Source organism: Perna viridis, chromosome 8, assembly GCF_037379345.1.
Source record: "Perna viridis isolate PV_CMFRI_1.1 ecotype Kerala chromosome 8, ASM3737934v1, whole genome shotgun sequence".
Taxonomy (NCBI): Eukaryota; Metazoa; Mollusca; class Bivalvia; order Mytilida; family Mytilidae; genus Perna; species Perna viridis.
In genome coordinates this window covers 31,871,796-31,894,923 of record NC_142452.1, presented here as the reverse complement: position 1 = coordinate 31,894,923, position 23,128 = coordinate 31,871,796, and the positions used below count along the sequence as shown (strand labels likewise).

The 23,128-nt window shown below is 33.9% G+C and overlaps 1 protein-coding gene across 4 annotated transcripts; it reads left to right on the top strand.

The window, feature by feature from the left end:
* The first annotated feature begins 379 nt into the window (after window positions 1-379).
* On the top strand, window positions 380-22,531 carry LOC148610247 (uncharacterized). 4 transcript variants are annotated; one of them, XM_088542528.1, is made up of 9 exons: window positions 380-527; window positions 3,030-3,204; window positions 4,013-4,111; window positions 6,236-6,325; window positions 13,454-13,577; window positions 14,431-14,564; window positions 16,031-16,152; window positions 17,229-17,397; window positions 20,821-22,531. In XM_088542528.1, exons 2-9 carry the CDS (start codon window positions 3,111-3,113, stop codon window positions 21,021-21,023), a joined length of 1,035 nt encoding a protein of 344 aa, XP_088398654.1. In that variant the 5' UTR covers window positions 380-527; window positions 3,030-3,110; the 3' UTR covers window positions 21,024-22,531. The 4 variants fall into 4 exon arrangements, with proteins under 4 accessions (XP_088398654.1, XP_088398656.1, XP_088398655.1 ...); XM_088542530.1 differs by having other exon boundaries at window positions 388-653; window positions 3,090-3,204; XM_088542529.1 differs by having other exon boundaries at window positions 388-653; window positions 3,083-3,204.
* The last annotated feature ends 597 nt before the right edge of the window (window positions 22,532-23,128 follow it).

Below are 23,128 nucleotides of genomic sequence, written 5' to 3'. Positions count from 1 at the left end.
ACTGTATGCATACAACCAGGATTTGCATTTGCTGAGTAAGTCAGAGGGCTTGCTACCAGAAAGGGTGGGAAGGCACATTTTATGCATCCTTTTGATAAATGTACATGTTTGCTTGATTTGATTATCTCGTTATTGTAATCATTTGGCTCTGATTCAATTTTTTTCCCATGGAACTTCTTTAAAGCCAAGTATTGATAATCTGGCCCGGGAATTTCTATTTTTATATGAATAGTTTTTTTTTCGTTGATTGTATCAGCTAGGTTCGCGAATGATCGATACTTTTGTGTAATTGAGCAGACTCGGAGTGCTTAAATACAAGGCCGTTTGTAAAAGAAACAATTTAAATAGTAAAAAGCATTATATCAAATAATGTACTTTAATTGCGTATTGGATTATTGAACTTGTTCTATTTCTCTCCCTATAAGCTTAGGATAATAATTGGAATACTGTGACATATGAACCGTCGAATGATTTTGCCTTTCTCTAGCTATTTAAAGCATATCAAAGTGTTTTGCCATTTTTAAATGGTAATCTGCTTATATATGGTTAAATTTATGTTGAATCAGTATATATATATGTAGCTAAAATATAACACGGGATTTATCTGAAAGTTAAATTTATTCACATTTTCTGGACTTGTTTCTGAACTCCAGGTTAGTCAATTCCTACTTTTATCAACAAATGCAAAATACCCCTAAATTGTTTCACTTTTATTTACATGAATGTCATGCTTTTATTATGAAAATTCGGAAAACTCCGGTAAAGGATCCCTGAAAAAAAACCAACAAAAAACAACAGGATATCGTGTAGATTTTTTTAATGGCATCCAGGATGATCTTATTGTTTGTTTTGTTTGTTAATTGCCTGTAAAATTTTCGATGAAATGAGTAAACTGATAATAACCTGGACCACCCCCTTTTTTAAAATATTTTGATCCGTCCCTGGTATTAACAACGTCAATATAGAAGGGAAATAAAAATTGAACCCATGGTAATCAGACAATCCGTTTTATGACTAGATTTAGATATCATATGTACATATGTGTTTTCGTCGGAAATTTCCTTGATTCCTCTTTCCACATTTTGTGAAAAAAATGTGGCAAGGATAAGCAAATTATGTCAGAGAATTCGAATCCACGGTGTTAATAAATATGATTTAAAGAGGGATAATCATCTTGATCATTGGAAATGCAGAAAATGTTTAAACCTTTGTTGAAAAAAAAAAAAACAAACGTCATTGCCAATAATGCTTCAAATTCCAGGAAAAAAAGAAGTTATTTTTTAATTTTTTATTCATTTATATATTTTGGGGGTAACTCGTCCATATACTTTTGCTGACATCCTTTATTATACATCTAAATAGTAATAGACTCAGGATGTTCCCTAGTATGATGTAATAACCAGTAAAAGAAAGTTTCATGGTAGAAAAGTAGGGAAAATGATATTCGGCTCTAAAACCTCATACATTGTAATCTAATACATCTACAAGTAGTAGTCCTTAGTTTGTACATTAATGTTATTTATAGTCAGTTTCTCTATTTTCATTGTAACAAGAGATCTTTTTGAACTGATTAATAGGTATCTTTAAATGTGTAACATATTTTTCAAAGTTGCCAGATTTTAAAAGGGGAGAGTTGGGATTACGCCAAAGTACTTTAACCACGTCGCATTTTTATTTGCGCCTGTCCCAAGTCAGGAAGTTCTGGCCTCTACATGTATTTTCTTTTTCACCTTTAGTTTATTTTTATGTTACTTGAGTATATAGAGGCAACTCTTTCGCTGTACTTCTCTATAAGATACAGCTGCAGCCTGCCCTGTAGTATGATGATTTCCTCGTCGTTCATTGAAGACCAATACGTTGGTTGATATTTTCATCTCGGTAGTGTTCTTGTCTCTTTGACATATACTCCATACCTATTCTCGTTATTTTACATGGAAAGGTACATTGTAAATAGGAAGAGTGTAAAGGGGGCTTGGGTTGTTTTCTTGAGGTCGACATACCTATAGGTTTCTGTGTCAAAATGTCCATCCATGCACATATATGTATATGTACTTCAGGCCAGAGGTAACTTACTACTCTGGGTTGGTTCCTGTGTCAATTTTTCCATACACATAAGGAAAGCATGTTTCGCCGATTTTCCAGTTTGGAATATCGAACTTACTATATACACACAGAGACCTATATATATATAGTTAAATTTATTGATGGGTCTATGATACAAGCCTATCGACCTTCCGAAAAGCTCATAAGTTGCACTCCATATAAGAACCGTGAAAATTGTGATTCATGGTTGGAAAATCTGCATGTATGTTAATTTTTGATATTTTGTTTAAAATGTCATCGTAAACAGAAAGTAACATGTGGCTTTTCATGTAACCCTTGTTCATAGGAGATAAAAATCATGTAGAAAATACTGGATATTTCAAAATTAAGGGAGATAACTCTGTAAATGACACTAAAGTACAATAGAAACTCATTGGATTTTCCCTGTGGATTGTCTCATAAAAGCAGACTGATTGGAATGTATAATTATACATTTTATCATACTGACGTATAAAGCAACTTAATAACAAAAATAAAAATTTGTAGCCTTTTTAAGTGAATCAAATTTTACAGACTTTGCACGATTCTTACAAAGACTGTTATAATTTTTCAAAACCTTCGTAAATTTGCCATCTATTATTGACTGGTATTTTTTCCATTACATGAATTTGTATGTCGTACCATTCCACTTCGCCGTTTTAGGTCAAGGGTGATAAAATGAAACAAGTCTCTTAATTTCTAAAAATGTTCTAATTTGGTTTTTATAACCTAAAAGATTCACTTCCCACCTTTCACCGAGACCTGGACAATATAACATTCAACATTGTGTAGAATTTTAAAAATAGCTTCGATTGAATAGAACGGTTTCAAAATACAATACGTTTCGCATTCGTAAGTCCTTTGAATTTTTATTTCATTCAAAATATGTCATATTTGACGTCATGGTGTCACGTTCAGATAAAAAATGTAATCAATTTTTCCCGAAGGTCCAACCAACCACAAAGCTTATTACAATTGAAACCAATTCATAGCTTGCTAGATTACAGATTGATCCAACTTAACAAAACATGTACTCATCAAAAGAGCAGAAGTATGGAGAAATAATGGATGTGTGTAGGAAAATAATCAAATCTTCGGAACCTGATATTGTGGAATGCATAGGTAACTTCTTGTGCGTGCGTTTGTGTGTTTATCTGCTCAAGTACAGTCTTCGAAGTCTTTAAAAATAGCATGTTTAAAACAAAGAAAATAATATTATGCGCAATTTTAAATGCTGCTTTTACAAAAAAAAAAAAAAAAAAAAAAAATATCTTCTTTGAAAACAAATGCATGTACATGTACCTAGTGGTCTGCCTGACTACCAGCTACGTAATTTATCCTGTTGACTTCTACTGATTATATTTGTATTCTTAATCGGTGCATAAGGATGCACATGTACATGTACATGTTTCTTAGTAAAATTGCAGTCTATATTGTATTTCCCAATGGTTATTAACTCACATGTAATGGGTTTTTATTTCAAGAACAAATAGAAATGATTTCGTTTCTGGAACTAATAATTACCCATATTATATTTAAAAAAAAAGAAAGAAGGGAAAAAAGACGAAACGAAACCGTTTCGTATCGTTGCGTTTCTAGAATAATAGTCCCCGCATGTATGTAGAGTTTCAATAACTATTAAAGAGTAATCAAGGGAACTAAGGTTATAGCGGTTATCAAAAGAATGCAATCCTGGGACAAAGACTAGACATGGAAAACCGACATACACAACAAAGAACATAAAGTAATTAAATCATACATACAAAGTAAAAGTAAATGAGCCACTCGGACTCCACTAAAAACTTGGAGCATGGACCAGGTGCACCGGTAGGGTAAGCGTCCTCTGCTTTTCTAGAAACACCCCACGAATAGGCCTACGACATGTACAGAGTTACGTTACAACACTGTGTATTCCTTTTTTTTATTTCAGAGAAAATATGTAACTTTAATGACGATAAGACTGTTGTGATTGCCGATCTTTGCACAGCAGATGGGATTAACTCAATTGATATATTTTCAAAACTAAAAGGTAAATAAAAGTTTTGTGCATGTGCACATCAAACGTAATCAATATTGATTTGGATTTGGACTTTGCTAGCGCACTGCACCAATCGTATAAGGAACATTTTCGGCATGTAACAGTATACTGGTTGAAAATGTAAACGTGTTTGCTCGGCTCAAGTAGGTAGACTGAGGGAATATTAGATTATTTAATATTTTTTTCAACGAGAGGGAGTTTCTCATGCTTATATCGTCGAGCGGCTATGCCGCAAGACGAGATGAGCATAAGAAACTCCCGCGAGTTGAAAAAAAAAAAATAATAATCTGTTTATCGCTGTTTTGCTGAATTGTAAGGTATTATTTTTTTTATTTTCCGTTTTCTTCACCTAAATATGCAAGTTTTATAAGCACTGCAAAATTTTCTTTTCGGAACTATTTTTCAGCGACGTGCTACGTGACGTCACGTATGTTGTGCAGCTGTGATACACATTTTTTTAATCGGTTAACTATGACGGTCGCGTTTAAAGAAAATTTGTGGAATAATTTTGGGATTTATTCATTCGTATTGGGTAAGTTACTGTATATAATCACTTTCCATTGTAGACTAGAAAATATTGCCACAAATTAGCCATTATTTCATATGCAGTAAACAAACAGACGGTTATTTTGGTCGTCAAATATTCCTACGCTGTTACCTGTATATAACGCGAGGACATAGAAACTAGCGATAATTTTCATTCTCACTCGACCGGCGTGAGATTGAAAATTATCGTATAGCAAGATCAAAGGGATTTTAAACAAAATAGCGATAAAGGGACATAACTCTTGAAATCAGTGATATGTTTGTATCATATTTAATTTCACCGAAGCCTATCAAACTTTCATTTGAAACATAATAAAATCAGTGCAAGTTACTTTAATGCTTACATAAGATTGATGTAAAATACTAAATACAAACGTTACAATGATTTGTAAAAATTGTGTCCCTTATTCTAGGTCTACTTCTTTTAGAGAAGTCAGGCAAATCCTATGATATGGGTGGCATGAATTATTTTAAAGTTCCCTAACAAATCAACTAAATTTTGCTCAAAATAAGAGCTGTTGCCATTTTTTTCAAAGCTTTCTATGTACGTTTTGTCGCTGAAGTGATCGTTGCGGTAAGTTAATCCAAGATTCAACTTAGAGGAAGGGTGCATATGTGATATGAAATGGAAACATTTGATATGAAACATTTTTAAAAAAGAAAGTTTGTCACCCACTTCCTGGTTTTTGCATTGGCACTCTAGACCTCTTAAAATAAAAAAAACAACAACAACAAAAAACAAAAACAAAACAAAACAAAAACAAAAACAAAAACAAAAACAAAACAAAACGAAACGAAACGAAACGAAACGAAACAAACAAAAAACAAAACAAATGTTGAAAAAATATCAATACAAGTATGATGATGCATGCTACCTAACTCACTGCTATCAGTTTTTTGTTTCTTTTCGTCATTGTATAATATTGGTACTTTTGTTGTTACATGTGTAATACGTCTTTCACATTGACTTCATGGTCGTGTTAAGAGGATGCCCATGTAAAATCCAGGCAATGGGTGGCACGTGACAAATTTTGTTTTAAAAATAATGTATATAAATTTCATATCGCAAATGCATCCTTTCTCAAAGTTAAAAGTATGATTTTGATTAACTGTAACAATTAAAGAGAAATAAATTACAAATGAACTATTAAAATTCGTTGAAAAAAAATCTTCTTTTTGACCAAATTGTGTTGCTTTGCTAGGGAAATTTAAAATCATTTTCTGAGCCATCAATAATCGGTTTGAAAAAAAATATTATACTATCTTACAAACAAATGGTATATACGTTATAATGGAGTAAAGAATTCAGTGGGATATAATTGAGCCTGTGCCACCTATATCATAGGATCTGCCAGATTTTTAAAAGAGCAGTCTCTAAAATTGTGAGCTTGCTTAATGTAACGTAAGTCTAAATTTCTCTCCGGAAGTTACATCCAAACGATTTTTAAACATTCCATACTACACGCTCATTGTTTAAAGGACATCGATTTTTGTATATTCGACTGATTTTGTTATAAAAATTATGCATCTATCTCACCGAATCTATTGTTAATCTTGTTTAATACACAGAGGTCATCGATAAACGAAACAGAGATGTATTACTACTGATGGAGGACCAAATTTGTAACAATTTCAATACGTTACTCACAAATGTCCATGGTAAGTGATGATAGATAGTATACACGTTTATGTTACAAACAAAGCAATGAGAGGCACATGTAGTTACGAAATGAAAGGTATTGTAACGGGAGAGCATAATTTGTCTCACAAAATTATACTCCGCCACCGAAGATCGAACTCTCGATCGCCCGGTGACAAGCCAGCGCCAACCCGATTCGGCTTTAGCCAAGTCAATTAAGTGGCTACTTAAATCTCATTACCTACTACAACGCTGGTACATGTAGGCGTCCTGCCATAGTATATATACGGAGAGATTGCGATCATTGGTGGATCCAGGAGAGGTGAAGAGCAGGATGTCTGACCCCCTTTTGTTGGGACATTTCGTCGATTTCGTGCAATATTTTGGCAAAAATAAGGAAATCATAGCCTCACAAAAATTGAGAGTGTAGAATTTGTTGTAACGTAGAAAGACAAGTACAAATACAAAGTATTGTGACGTCATATAACCTACCAATATTTTTGTTTCTGTGTTTTGTTTTGTTTTGTTTTGTTTTGGGAAAGGGCTTTTTACGACCAATCTGGAACCCCCGCTCTCTTTTTAAAAAAAAAAACTGGATCAGCCCCTGGATATATACAACAATAACAAATATGATAAAATTTTTAGAAATACGGTAATGATAGGTGGTATTTTATTGCATAACTAGTTGAATTATACAAAAGTTTACCTTTTGCGTGTATTATAAATGTACTTTATGTCAAAACTAGCTTTATTTTTCATCAATCTTTGCTAAATTTTAATAATTACCTGATCATTCATTCGTTGCAAATAAGAATACAGATGAGACCAGTTCTAACCTCTCAGGGGAAGTCAGAAGAGCCGGCACTTAGGCAGTTGTGAAAGTGTCATAGAACAGTTCTATAGCCAGCTCGTCTGAACGTTCTGCTAGCAGGACGGGTCTACGAGTACATTTCTGCTACTAGAGCCAGCTCGTCTGAACGTTCTGCTAGCAGCACGGGTCTACGAGAACATTTCTGCTACTAGAGCCAGCTCGTCTGAACGTTCTGCTAGCAGGACGGGTCTACGAGAACATTTCTGCTACTAGAGCCAGCTCGTCTGAACGTTCTGCTAGCAGGACGGGTCTACGTGAACATTTCTGCTACTAGAACCAGCCCTTCTGAACATTATGTGACCAAGTGGGGCGTGATGGTAAATGCTGGCCCAAATATAACACGAATGTGGAACTACTTTTATTAACACATAGAAGGCATTGAAAGATCTACAAAATAGAGAACAAAAGGAATAATGAATAAATATACAAAATAGACCAATTATTGTCAAATACATGCAAAGCATAGAAAATCATTGCAAATATTCAAACAACTTGCATAAATCAAATTCATTTGCATGTTCAAAACAATTTAACTTAACGAACACACGAAAAGAACACAAATCATCAATTGAATATTTAAATGTAATACCCACAGTTAACTATAACTGTACACAACTGACCATTTAAAGTCCTTTATAAGTACTCACTATAACAAGGTATAACATTAAATCAATTAAACTGATTCAATGATCTGCAAAATCAATAAAACAAATTGAAATAAAACATTGAAATACAAAAATGCTTTAAATGCAAAGTGCCAGTACGAAAAATGAAAAGTAAGAACATGAAAAAGTAACATCATAAATACCTTATCTGCTGGCTATACTTCTAACAATTAAAAGCGGACATTCATCTTGGCCTCCCAGTTCCACATTGAAATACTATAAAAAGTTCTGAGTATTTATACCAAAATACAGTACTACTCACAAGTGGAAAAACTAGAACATCCAACCTCTAAATATATTAAATCCAATAACAACCAGTGAGCAGATTTTCAGCACAATGCGAAGAAAATGCAAAATGCAACGAAGCGTAGAGTAACTCAGACCACTGTAGAGAACAGATCAAAATTTCGAAAGAAATATAAGTCAATAAATGGAAAACAATAATTATTTTGATAAGTAAAAATCAGCTTGTCCACATACTCCCCAGCTGAAATGTTATCGTCTCGATAAACAATACCAAAAATTAACTCCACATACTCCCAAATAATAGGAACAATAGTAAAATGACAACATACATTTACCATAATCAAAATGATAAATTGAAGAGTCAACAGCACTACAAATCACATTGTATTAAAATTACTAACTTTTGTAAGCAGTTTACTTTGCTAATAAATACTAACTACAATAAACAGCACATGGTAGTCTATTCGGATTAGAATGTTTACCAGCATTTATCCTCGTACTTCGTCTCGGTACCATCAGAGTATCATCATCATCACCGTCGCTCGAATCGTACGGAGTAAGTTCATCACAATCCGGCCGACACTTCAACACATGTTGACGATTCAGCGTCCTGGATATACCAGCTCCATCACTAGGTTCAACGACAACGGTATTTTCGGATGATCTTACCACTCGGTAAACGGCGGAGTCCCAAGTGTCTTGAATCTTGTTACGCCCATGTACGCCACGATTCCTGATGTAAACCGAATCTCCCTCACGGATTTCAGGATTAAAATGTCTCTTGTCGTGCTGTTCCTTCCTGTACGATGCACGGTCTTTCATCTGCTCCCCAGCTTTTTCGTGAGCATATCGTAGACGATTCTGATGTTCAACAATCCATTCATCTTAAAGAACTTCAGAGTCATTAGATTCATTATTGCACAACAAAAAATCAACAGCTAATTTTGGATGCCGTCCGAACAATAGATAATACGGACTGTAACCAGTTGATGAATTCATTGATACATTGTACGAAAATACAAGTTCTGGTAAATATTTCGGCCAATTTTTCTTTTTGTCAACAGGTAACGATTTTAAAAGATTGTGTAGAGTTCTGTTAAATCGTTCACATTGAGCATTTCCTTCCGGGTGATACGGTGTTGTACGAGTGCGATTAATGTTGTACAGTTTACAAAGCTGGCGAATAACGTCAGATTCGAAATTCCGACCTTGATCGGAGTGTAAGCGCTCAGGTACCCCATAAATGCAAAACCACTCGGTCAATAAAACGTTTGCAACGGTGTCTGCTTTTTGATCCTTCGTGGGAATTGCCCTAGTAAATTTTGTAAAAATATCAGTCATTACCAAAACATTCTCTTTGCCATGTGCTGGTTCAAGTATGGTAAAGTCAATTGCTAAAATTTGTAACGGTTTGTTGGCAATGAGGTGCCCCATAGCTGGTCGAATACTAGGTTGCGGCATTTTTGAAATCACACAACGTCTACAATTCTTACAATAATCTTTAATTGTGTTAAACATACCTGGCCAATAGCATCTGGTCCGTATGGTGGTAAACGTACGTTCAATCCCTTGATGTCCTAAATCGTCATGGCACTTTCTCAATACTTTGTCCCTCAGAACAAATGGCAAAATCAACTGGTTTATCTCACCATTTATCGGATCACGTATCCTTCTATAAAATATACCATTTACAACAATCATTCTGTCCCATTGACGTAAAAGAGTAACTAAATTTCTATCTAACTTGTGTATTTCTGACCGTGAAGGTTTAACCTTAGTGTTCCAAATTGCAATAAATTTACTTATTACTGAATCAGAATTTTGTAAATTTCGAATTTCACCTTTGTCAAAAGTTGGTAAAGTTGTATGAGCTTCTTCAACAAAAACAGTTTGACAGTCTTCAGACCTAACATTCTGAACTACATCACCTGGAACTGCTGTACCGGTAGCAAACTTCTGTAGCAATGTTTTTATATCTTCGGACTTTGCAAGTTCTACCTTATTATGTGTTCTAGACAAAGCGTCAGCATTTAAATTATGCTTTTGTGGTCTATACCTGACATCAAAATCAAACACTGCTAATCGGGACAGCCACCTCTGTTCCTGTGCTGAAAGTTTTGACGTCTGCAAATAACATAATGGATTATTATCGGTATAAACAGTAAACTTAGAACATAATAAATAGTCTCTAAATTTCTCAGTTATCGCCCAAGCTACTGCCAATAGTTCTAACTTTCTAGAACTATAATTGTTCATATTTCGCTCGTTCGGTCTTAATGCTCTACTCGCATAAGCAACAACTCGTAATTTTCCTTCCACATATTGAGATAACACAGCACCTAAGCCTTGCATACTTGCATCGGTTTCCAAAACGAATGGTTTATTAAAGTTTGCATATGTCAATATCGGTGCAGAAACTAAGTGTTCTTTCAACGTATCGAACGCTTTTTGACAATCGGTGTTCCAATCTTTTCCAAAAAGTTTACGTGGATGTGGTGTATACTGCTGAGCCAATTGATTCAAAGGAGAAGCAATTTTGCTAAAGTCTCTAATATAACGTCGATAGTAACCAGCTAATCCCAAAAATGATTTCAATTTCTTTACATTTGACGGAACTTCAAAATTTTCTATAGCACTAACCTTGTCAGGATCTGTGTGTATACCATCAGCAGACACCACGTGACCAAGATATCTTACTTCACGCTTGAAAAAATGGCATTTTGAAGGCTTCAGTTTCAGTCCATGCTGTCTTAAACGCTGAAAAACTACTTCAAGACGTTTTAAATGATCATCAAATGTACTAGAAAATGTGATAATGTCATCAAGAAATACAAGCAAAATTTGAAACAGTTCATTTCGAAAACAATGCTGCATTAACCGTTGAAATGTAGCCGGCGCATTGCAGAGTCCGAAAGGCATGCGTAAATACTCGTACAAACCCATAGGAGTAGTAAACGCAGTTTTCTCAATATCATCATCATTCATTGCAATTTGGTTGTAACCAGAAGTCAAGTCCATCGTAGAAAATAGTTTAGCGCCACTGAGAGCATCAAAAGATTCTTCAACTCGCGGAAGCGGAAATGCGTCTTTGTTGGTTTTCGAGTTAAGTAAACGGAAGTCAACACAGAGCCTCAGAGAGTTATCTTTCTTTCTGACCAAAACGATCGGCGAAGCATAAGGGCTGGTGCTTTCACGAATGATCTTATTTTCTAGCAACTTTTTGATATGATTCTTAACTTCCTCATATTGTGTTGGCGGTATACGCCTGTATGGTTGTACGATCGGTTTATCATCTTGCAGCCGAATGGTATGCTTAACGGTAGAAGTGAAACCAACATCATTATCATCTTTTGAGAAAACATCTTTGTATCTATAAAACAACTTTTGAACAGCGTTTAACTCAATTTTGTTAACAGATAGATGGCTTATATCAACCGGCATTTCAAATTGTTTATAATCATCATCAACTTTAGAATTCGGAACATCAGAAAATGGTAAATTACTGTGGAAAATTATTTCTTCAACAGAATCAGTTCGAATGAACTCAATACGTGACCGATTGTTTTGCTCTACTTCTCCTTTCATAAGAATGCCAACTCTTGTTTTTGGTGCAATATAAATGTCATCACTGCCTAGGTTTGCGACTCGAAATGAAAAATGACCACGTTTGACGGTTACAAAAGTGTGTACTACGACTAGTGAACTTGGCAAATGTCCGCTTGATTTTAATGGTTCTATTACGGCATCATATATTCTAGGAAGATTTGGTCCTGTGCCATTTAAAGTAACAACAGACGAAGCAGGTATGCGTACAGGAGAACTAGCGCAAACTTTAGCATAACCAATAGTGTTCAAATGTTCATTTTTAATGCAAGCTTTAAATTGCTCTTTAAGTTTTGAATTTTCCGCAATAGTGGATACTTCTTCGCAAAAATTCCTGCCAAAATCAAATTCTAAAATGTTTTTACAGCTCCTAATGATATTCATACCTAATAGCCCTGGAACCAATGCCTTCCTTCTTCTTGTGACTGGATCAGTGGAATCTTTCACAATCAATACACCACAGCTTTTCAACGTTTGTCCCATCACTACCATATCAACTTCCACATAACCAATATATGGAATAGAAAGTCCATTTGCAGCCCGAAGCTGCAAAGCTACGTCAGTACGTAATAGAGTACAATCCCGCAGAAATTTATCATAGAACGACTCTGTAACCGAAGAAATAGTAGATCCCGTATCCACTAAACATTTAGCCTCTGTGCCTGCTATGGCAACGGTAACCACCGGACACTTTCCTATCAAATAATCACAATCAACAGAGTCCATATATCCTCCATCTAACATGGGACTCGACACGAAAGATGGCGCTAGTTTCCCTGCTTATTCGGACAATCAGCAACTTTATGACCCGGCCTTTTACACCCAAAGCATAAATTAGAAGAACGTTGTTCATTGTAGGATCTATTCTGACCAGATGGCTTGGAATTGACTGTTTTTGTTAAAGCATCGATCTGCTCACTTTGTTTCCTTACTATCGCGAAAAGCTGATTCATTTTATCATCATTAGAATGCTGATCTTTCAGTACATTTGAATCTACCTGAACTTTCACTTTAGGTACGGGATCATTTATCTCCTGCTAGCAGGACGGGTCTACGAGAACATTTCTGCTACTAGAACCAGCTCGTCTGTACGTTCTGCTAGCTACTAGAGCCAGCGCTTCTGACAGTTCAAACAGAACCGGCTCTACGAGAACAGTTCTACTATAAGAGCCAGCGCTGTTAAAACTGTCAGGAGAGCTGGCTCTAGAACTGTCCGATAACTGTTCTAAATCTGTTATAGAACTGTCCTTCTGATGTCCGATTTCATCTGTATACACATGTACAAGTAAGTAAAGTGTTGCACACAAGGAAAAAAATTGCAACATACGTTTTTATATTGGGTCTGAAACATATGAAAAAAATATGTTTGTCTATGTTTTTCATATGTTTAGGCATACGAATAATGTATGCTTTCAATAAAAAATATAAATAATTGATACTCTCTAAATATAATATTACTAGGTAAACACATGTTTTCTGGATGATTTCCATCATTAAAGGCATATGTTTTTATTTGAATTGGAGCCAAATATGCAGTTCATGAGTTTTAATGGGCAAAAACGATATATTTCCATACCAGTCTTACATGTAAACATATGTTTCCATATGTTTGAAAGATATGAAAACATGTGTTGCAACTTATCCAATATACGTGTAGGGCACAAATTGCAAAAATAAATTTTCCTGCGATTTCTTTATTTCTTAAATTGTTTTGTCTGTTCATAATGACTTTCTACATACATTATCTTCCATATCTATTACAGATAATCTTCAGGGAGAGAACATGTTTCTTGCTGTCAGCGGAACAGATATGTACAAACAATGCTTCCCAGCTAACTTTGTACATTTTGTGTTTTCTGGTTTTGGTTCCCACTGGCTTTCTAATAGGTACAATTACACATATTTAAAGTAAACTCTATATGTTTGGTGCTTAAGATGTTCACATATTTTTAACGAATAAAGGCGTTTGTCATGTATTATAACTAAATCTAAATAGTAAAGATTTGGCTTGTTTTTTTTTCCAAAAATCGGTAAAAACCAATCTCCACTTAAGTATGCTACTCCTGGTTTGTCATGAAGGTCGCCGGAAGCAAATTATTGGGAACATGTAATAAGAATCTGTAGTTCATTTTGCCTGAGCGCCACAAAACTTGATAAATACTTAAATCTGAGAATGTTCCAGATTTGGATGAATAATTACATATTTCTTAGTATAGACCCATAAAACAACTTAATTACAAAAATAAAAATATGTAGCCTTTTTTGGGGTGTATCACATTTTTCTAATTTTGCATGATTGTTACAAAGACAGCTACTTAAGACTAGATTCCTCTGAAAAATAACCGTATAATGAGAAGCACCCACAAACTAAGCAGGCACTAAATGACTTTTTTTTTGCATATTCAGGAGTTCAGACATTCAAACTCTAAATAATAGAAATGCGATGGTTTAACCACATGTTAATTTATGTTTACTATGACATTTCAAACAAAATATCAAAAATAAAAATTGTAGGCTTTTCACCCACGAATCACATTTTGCATGATCCTTAGCTGGAGTGCTACTTAAGTCTGTTTCTTTAGATTTTCATACGTTACCTATTTCATTATTAAATAAAATTCTGAAATTTATCAAGTCCATGACATTATCGACTTAATAAAGATATTTTTGTCGTAATCATATCTAATATATGAGTTTCTGTCTTTTTTCTGCAAACGCAGTTACTTTATCCGATGTATAGTTCTGTAGGTTGTTCAGTTGAAAATGGACTCTTTGTTCAAGATGGAACTGAAGAAGAGCAGAGACGCATTGCTGACCATGCTGCAGAAGATTGGGAAATGTTTCTTTGTAACCGCGGAAAGGAGTTAAAGCCTGGTAACCAACATAGTTGTATTCAAAATGGGGTAGAAATATCGATGAAAATTATTTATACATACATGTATAACCATAAATTCAAAAATGCCACCTATACAACAAAATATATAAGTAATGCAAATTTCGGCATGCTGTTCACGTTTTTTTTTTTTTTTTTTTTTTTTTTCATTTTTTTTAAGAACCAACAATATTTGTACCAAATCGAAAGGAAGATCAAAATCAGAAAGAAAATTATAATCAAGAAGAACCCGAAACTAAAAATATCGAAATAGGGAGAAAGGGTTACACCAAAATCTACTGTTCACTAATCCGATCCATAATCAACTCAAGTCCAATCTAAATCTAGCGAAATAGATATTATACCACCAGACTTGGTACAGGCATTTCAAACGAGTTAAATTTAGATTTTACAGTACGCAGTACGCTAAACCTCCCTCATCCATCGCGACGTGATATACATGTACCAGTTGTGATCAAATAGCATGTGCATGCTATTGCGTTATAATCGGTAAATCAGCGGCCTCTTCGGCACAAGGAACAATTTGCAAGAAGAAATCATTACTCATCGCTTTAGAAGAAACTGAGTATTTTTCAATCAAGGACTAGTAGCTGAAAAAATAATTTAGTAAGAGATCTTTTTAGGCGGATTCCCTCATACTCTGATTCAGGAGCCAAATTCAAAACTGACAAGTTTACAATTTGCAATACAAGGAGTATCAGTATTTAAGAGCATTTGCATTTTCTAATGCTTGAAATTTCAGTAAATAAATCTATGCTGTAAGTATAGTCAGACACATCCGACTGTATACACCCGCCTGGTAAATACCCTTGTGGACCTGTACCATGATGTGATGCTTACTTTATCATCAACATAAATGAAATTTTGCACACTTCTTATGTGAGTTATAGACAAGCATGTGCGGCTATCTTTGTGGATCTTGAACGGTCGATGTTAGTAATACCAATTGTGTTAGGTTTAAAATTTGTAGTCCAGCCCAATACATGTACAAATGTATATCCGCAGATGTGTAACCGTCCTTGATTTATATGTATCCCTCAACTGGCTTGTAAGCTTTGTTATACAATCACAGAGCACACCTATCTCCGGTGTATTGTACAAAGTTGCAAAAAGGGATAGGGTTTAACACTGAGTGTGGCAGAGGTATAAAGCTTTGAAATAGCAAGAGATGGAGTCCAGCCTTGCAGAATATCAGACCGAGATATTCGATGGAGCTGTTCTACTTTCGTCTCAGTTCTAACAATCTTGCATGTACCCTTATTTGTTTTGTGAGTGAAAGGTCCGATTTCTGTGAAAAAAAAGAAATTTGCTTCCTCGACTGGCTTTTAATTACAGGTACATGTATTGCAAGCTATACAGTTTATATTTATGTAGTTTGACCACTGAATTATGTTGAAGCACTAATATAATGTCCTAGTATCATGAATGATGCTGTCATTAATTTAAGGTGGCATGATGTTTATGATAGCGCTCGTGAGAAAAGATGACGATACATATGGTTCCAAGGAATTCCATAAAGAGCTTACTAAAGTCCAGGAAAATATGCTGGAGCAAGGAGAAATCAATAAAGTAAATAGTTTCGCATTGTAGATAAAATATTAATTACCTATTTCGTACCCGTGCGTTCTTGTTCTTGAGGGTTATTTTTTACACTTTTGTCAAATTATACATATGTTATTCATTGTAACAGGAAACAGATGTATAAATTTATTCGACCTAAACATAACATTCAGATCAATTATTATTGTAACCTTACACCTTTTCATACAAATCATTATCACATAATTTACTTTATAACGCCCTTTAAAACATGGCGGAATGTTTAGCACATCCCTAATCCGAATTCTCGTTTTTGTTGGATGGTCTCTCCGACTCTAGTATATACTACAATACTCACTAATTTAAATACCAGCTCTCGTGCTGAAAAAGATATATTCAAACACGGATGAAATTAGAATTTCAAACTTATTGTTTAAATTTTTACCGACAGGTATTATTCACATTTGTATGCATGCAGTCATAAAATAATTTAAAAAAAAAGTTAAAACAAAAAATCCTAGTTTTTCATCTTAACGTGACCAAGTGGGGCATGATAGCAATTAATGGCCCAAAGAAAGCAAATATGGAATTACTTTTAATTCAGACTCAGAAGAAATTGAAAAGGTCTACAAAATTAGAACAGAGACATGTAAATACGCATACGAAACAATTTAATTATCAAATATTAACCAGTAACAGTCAGTGAGCAGATTTTAGGCACAATGTGAAGTAAATGCAAAATGCAAAGAAGCGTATAGTAGAGAACAGATCGAATTTAAAGAAATGAAATATAATGGAAAACATAATTATTAAACTAATAAAAAAATCAGTTTGTCCACATTAATGTTAAGAAGGTAGTTCAAGGGTATGGAACATAACTCTCCAAATCAGTGATATGTTTTCAACAAATTCAATTTCAAAGAAACCTATCAAGCTTTCTTTTGAAACAGAATGAAATCAGTCCAAGGTACTTTGATACTTACATGGTTGATGTAAAATGAATATTGTTCAAGTGATTTGTAAGATTGGGTCCCTTTCCCTAGGTCTTCCTCCTTAAACACCAAAGTTGAATACGGTTATGGTCATAATAACAATATTTATTTTAGAAAGAGTTCACAGATATGTATTTCAACTCCTACTTCCGAACGGAAGAAGAAATGGTTCGACCGTTCAATGAGAGCAACAACTTATCACTATCCGTGCTGAAACTAGAATCTTATAAAGTTGAAGACTGGATAGCAGAGAAGCACCCCGGAGAATGCAGTCCACAAACTAGTAAGATCCCCAACCTGAAAGAATGTGTTTGATTCTTTTTCTATTAGGATTTTTTTTTAAATACATCTTTTTTCAGGTTGTATTACTTATTGAGATGTTCCGAATTAAAATGGGATCAAAAACAATAGTAGGAAAATAGGGATTGGCTGATTTTTTCTTCATATATGCAACAACCGGTTTTTCGAATGATTTGTTAGTTTTTATTTGTGTATTTCGTAGGGACGGAGCGTTATGTAGATGCTCTGAAACATAAATGGCTCTAACTCGTTTGGTCGGAAGCAAAGAACTTCGAAAATGTCATGTAGTTAGGAAATAATTGTTTGAACTTTAAACGCAGGCGCAAAGCGTTTTATTTATGAAGTCTATTCCCTTTGGTCGAGAGTACCAACACAATGTAGCTCTGTCTAACATAGACAACGCCTACAATCATATTATAATTAACGAAGTAACATTTTTTTTCTATGGCAATTTGGTTAAGTTGTATGTACGAATGAATTATTATGATAAAGAATCCTTTCTCGACGACTTGTTTATGCTTACAAGTAAATTTATCTAAACTCAGTCACTTGTGTTTTCTATTTAAAGCCATTTTCTGTAAGCACTTAACATGGTGCTGCACGCATGGTGACAAAGTCTGTTGAATTGCATGTTAGCAAATTACGACCATAAAATAATAATAAAAAATAATCCATAGTGCTTGAGTTTGTATGGTTGCCATGGTAACATGTGGTTAAATTTTCCCGCCCAAAAATTTTCTAAATATTGTTATACTATTATTATCCCATGATACTACATGTATCCACAAACAAATATACACTAACTTAACAAAAGCAACTAACAGTCATACTAAAATACATCTAATTAACCGCATAGTCCTGGTTGAAGTTCGAGAATGTTCTGGAGTCGGCATAAAGAAAGAATGAAAGAAATTTAACGTCAAAAAATTATTGACCAAGGAACTCAAACTCTGCAAGTGTTTAAAAGCAAACACAGCATTTTTTAACGTCAACAAATCAACATAACCTTCCGAAAGCGAATGAAAAAGACCCAAGACCTAAAAAAAAACTTTGTAGGAGGTAAGCAACTTCTATCGATAAAGTCGAACTCGGACCGGCAAAGAAAAAAAAATCCGAAAATATTCGAACACATTTCAATGGTCCCTGTTTATGTATGCTATAATGATAATTGTTTAGCCAAAAAATAATAATAATACTAATAATAATAAAAATAACATTATTTAAGGAGGTAGACCAAATGTAAGGGACACAACTCTTACAAATCATTGGAACATTTGTATTAAGCAATTTATATCAATGTCATGTAAATATCAAAGGAACTTGGACTGTATCATTCTGTTTCAAATGAAAGCTTGATAGGCTTGGATGAAATTGAATATGATACAAGCATATCACTGATTTCAAGAGAAATGCACTTAAGCGATAACAAAATGAAATTATAATATAATGGCGAGACACGTTCGATTAGTAAACAAAGGAGGACTTTAAATAGCGTAAAACAATCACTGTAATGAACGGGTCACTTTCCACTGTATTCATCGATTGCAATCTTTTACTTAAATTGTGAAAGAAAGAAGTCGATGATACTTCTCAATGAACGCCTGTATTCTGTTACGATCTTATCGTACTACAAGCTAAAAATGGCACAAATGCCTATTTATAAATTTATAATTAATTTATTAATATTTATAATATGGAGAGGTATATTTGTAATTTGAATAACCAAATATTTTGTTTTCCGAAGGAGCGACACGAGAACCGATTTGTTCAACGTGCAATAGTTTTTATTTTGTCTTTTGGCTACCCTGAACTTCACTTTTTATGAGGAAATCGGCGGGTGTTTCTAGAAAAGCAGAGGACGCTTAATATGCACTACCGGTGCACTGGTCGATGCTTCTTGAATTAGTTGAATCCGCGTTATTCATTTTACTTTTGTTAATGTGAGGGTTGTTTTGGTTGTTTTGTGTTCTTTGTTGTGTGTGTCTGTGTTTTCCGTGTGTGGTCTTTGTCCTTGGATTAGATTTTTTTTTTTGATGGTCGCTGAAATCTTGGTTCCCGTGATTACTCTACCATTCACAGTTTCTGTAAGGATTTTATATGGATTGGTACTTTAAATGAGTTAGTGGTATATAAACCCAATCTTATTAAAACTAGATTTTGTTATTTGTCTATTATATCCGGGAATGTAGTGGACAAAATACAAGAGCTACATAAAAATATGTATATTTTATCATATTGATATTAATCCAGATATACATATGTATCATCCTTGTTTGATATATTTTTTCTTGGAATAACAAACCAAATAATGATACATTATGCAAGATCATAGGACTATCAAGCATAAAAGCCCGAAGCCCACACGCATGCCAGGAGCCGATCCAGAAACTTTAAAAAGAAGGGGTGCCAGCCGGGATTCTTCAGAAAAAGGGGCTGCTAGGACAATATTTGCCATTCTTGTCAATTTACAAAAGAAAATGATAAGTTTTCCAATAAATAAGGGAGAGTGCGGACCCTCTATGGATCCACCACAGCATGCACTTTCAAGTACAACACCATAAATTACACGAAACATCTTTATTCTAAATTAGAAAAGATTTTCTGCATCTGAATCGATACAAATTTTTCGTGTAATTAATATTTTGTATGGTCGGGATGTCATAAGAAGTGATGTAGAATAACTACAAAGATGATATTTTACTGTTACAGTAGAATTATGGGAAAATGGCGGGAAAATATATGTCAGAGATGCTCCATCATCATTTAAATAGCTTTTCGGTTGTTAAGTAGTAGTCTTTGTAAGAATCATGCAAATTCTGTAATATGTGATACACCACGAAAAAGGCTACATATTTTTCTATTTTTGTTATTAAGTACCTTTATAGGTCTTTATGATGAAAAGTATAATTATTCATTTCAATCGTCCTGCTCTTAGGCGATAATCATCATTAAAAATCCAACAGTTAATATTGTATTTAAATGTCATTTACAGAGTTATCTCCCTTAATTTTGAATTCTACAGTACATTCTGTATAATTTTTTATATCCTATGAGCAAGGGTTATATGGAAAGCCCCATATTAATTTCTGTTTACTGTAACATTTAAAAAAATATATAAAAATGAAAATGTGTAGGCTTTCAACCATGAATAACATTTTGCATGTTTCTTATTTGGAGTGCCTACTTAATTATATAGAGCTATTATATATTAAATGAGTCAAGAAAAGAACAAATTGAGAAAGAATATTTGCCACCCCATTACTCGATTTCACAAAATGGATCTTAACTGCTGTTTTCCGGGGAAGACAAACATACCGATGTATGTCTGTTATGACTGTACTATGTATAACATTAATTTCCCCCGTGAACCACCGTTGAATATAAAATGTTCAAAAATATTTTGTAGAAAAGGAAGAATGGGCGCAACGACTTCAAATTATAGCTAAAACATGGAGCTACAAATCAATAGAGACTGCCTTACGAGACAGATCTAAAGCAGACAGAGACAATATCCTGGAGAAATTTTATGAGAGACTCCGGAAGAATTTGTTGCTATGCGAATTTGACCTTAGCTACACAGTTGCTGAAGTAGTTGTTTCAAAACGGTAGATATCATCCTAGAGCACCTGTACCTAATTGTAGAAAGTGGAAGCTAACAAAACAATTAGGAACTCACCTTTTGAAAGAGTAATCAGCTCCTGACCATCTTGTGATAACACTTTTCAAATTCATAACTCTCGTTTCATCATATAACTACCAATTTACACTGTTTGTAATACTTTCACTATAATACTAGTTCTTGTAATTCATTTGAAATGTACTTATATCCGGTTATTTTCGTAAACAGTCTGTTGACTTCTGGGAAAAAGCGATGATTCGATTACTATTTGATTATTGATGATAGCGTTTTTTTATAATACTTATAAAAATAGGAAATGTTATATAATTGTTTGGTTCTCAATATCATTCAACAGTATATGAATAAAAAAAATGATTTGCAACGTTGCTATCTTAAAGCTCCTGTATGAAGGTGCTAACCGGATATTGATACTATTTGTACATATGTTTGCTTTTTTAAGTTGTGGGTGATCCTTTCATAAGTAAAACGGTTAAGTGAATGATTTGATAAGTGAAGCAAAACGATTCATATTTATATTTAAACGTTAACTTGCTTTTATGTTGTATGTCACCCTGTACAACTGTAACAATATTTTGTTATTTATTTACAAGTGCTAGGCAGCAATTCTTATTTTAAATGATATGATCAGTTTATATAGAAATGCTAAAAATAAAGACATGATCTTTAAAACGACCTCATAACAATGAGGCATTTAAAAAGTAGATTTGGATTCTACGGTTGTAAAGTCAGTGATTTGTGTGTGATTATGTGTTTTTTTTTTTTATTTGCTTAAAGTGTCAGTACTGGTAAGAATCAGGCAATAGATAGAACATGGTGTGTGAAATAAAAATTAACCTCCATTATCAGTGACGGATACAGAGGGGTGCAGTGGGTTTGCAACCCCCTTTTTATTAGAAAAATTGTCATTTCCGTGAGTAAAAATGACAAAAACTGGCAAATAATGTGATAGCACTCCATTTTTCAAAGTGTCTGGATCAGGCTCTGATCATGAAAGTTCAATTTGACTATTTTCACCATCAGAATCTATGAAACAAGACAAGATTTTCCATATCACTTTGGCAAATTGAGTTAAAACTTCATTGAAGTGCACTGAAAATTTTAAGGGCAGATTACGCTGTAAAAAAACACATTTTACTGACATTCCATTGAAAAAATTCTCAGATAGTGTAGTGATGCAGATATCAATCAATGGTTTTTTTCAAGTAGATTGAAATTTTACTGTCAGATCGGTGGGTTTTGGACATGCATAATTATGATTTTTTTCCGTTTTGCCTGAATCATACAAAAACTTGCTACTTGATACATTTAATTACTTGAACAAACATCTGGCATAAGCTTGAATTGAACAACTCACTTATATAATGTTAAGTGATGCACTTTTTGAAATTGGCTTTTTTGTAGACTTCATTTTTCTCCCTTCAAATTATGCAATACTTCCGTTAATGTTATTGTGCAAATAAAGTAATTTATTGTTCTATAGGTGTTTTTATTCAGCATATGAATTGGTCATTAGATTAAATCAAAGCCTGAATTTATATTGGTTCTAAAGTTAGAAACGGAAGCGGAAATGTCTAGAAGTCAACAGAAAGGACGAAGTACACTTCGCGATGTTTTTGGCCCCCTTATTGGCTGAATTTCTAAACATAATAATAGAATGTTACCAATCAGTATTTCTGTTAACCATTTAAGGTAATTCAACAAAATAACCATATACGAAGTTGTTAGTCAGTTATTTTAGGTTAATGGCAAGTCGAACGTAATACAAAAACTCAGGTTTTTGCAAACATAGCTTAAATTTGGAACAATATTCTCATTTTGTATTCAAATTTGTTATGCGTGCGCCATTGTGGACCCACTAAATCTTCAGGAATTCTAATAAAATAGACCAAAATGCTTCAGAATATCAAAATAATTCATGGGTCTACATTGGTGCAAACACTGTTATTTTAGGAAGAATGGATAATTTATTTCCTGGTTTTGTAAAATTTAAGAAAATCAACTAATTTGACCAATGATTATGACATAAATACGTTATAAATATACGCAATTAAACTTGAGGTTACACACTTATGTT

Bases quoted from the DNA above. Each gene is read 5' to 3' on its own strand.
- LOC148610247 (XM_088542528.1), top strand. From the start codon at position 3,111: ATGTACTCATCAAAAGAGCAGAAGTATGGAGAAATAATGGATGTGTGT. The intron at 3,205-4,012 runs GTAACTTCTTGT...TTTTTATTTCAG, and splicing joins TGATATTGTGGAATGCATAG to AGAAAATATGTAACTTTAAT. The intron at 17,398-20,820 runs GTAAGATCCCCA...AATATTTTGTAG, and splicing joins AGAATGCAGTCCACAAACTA to AAAAGGAAGAATGGGCGCAA.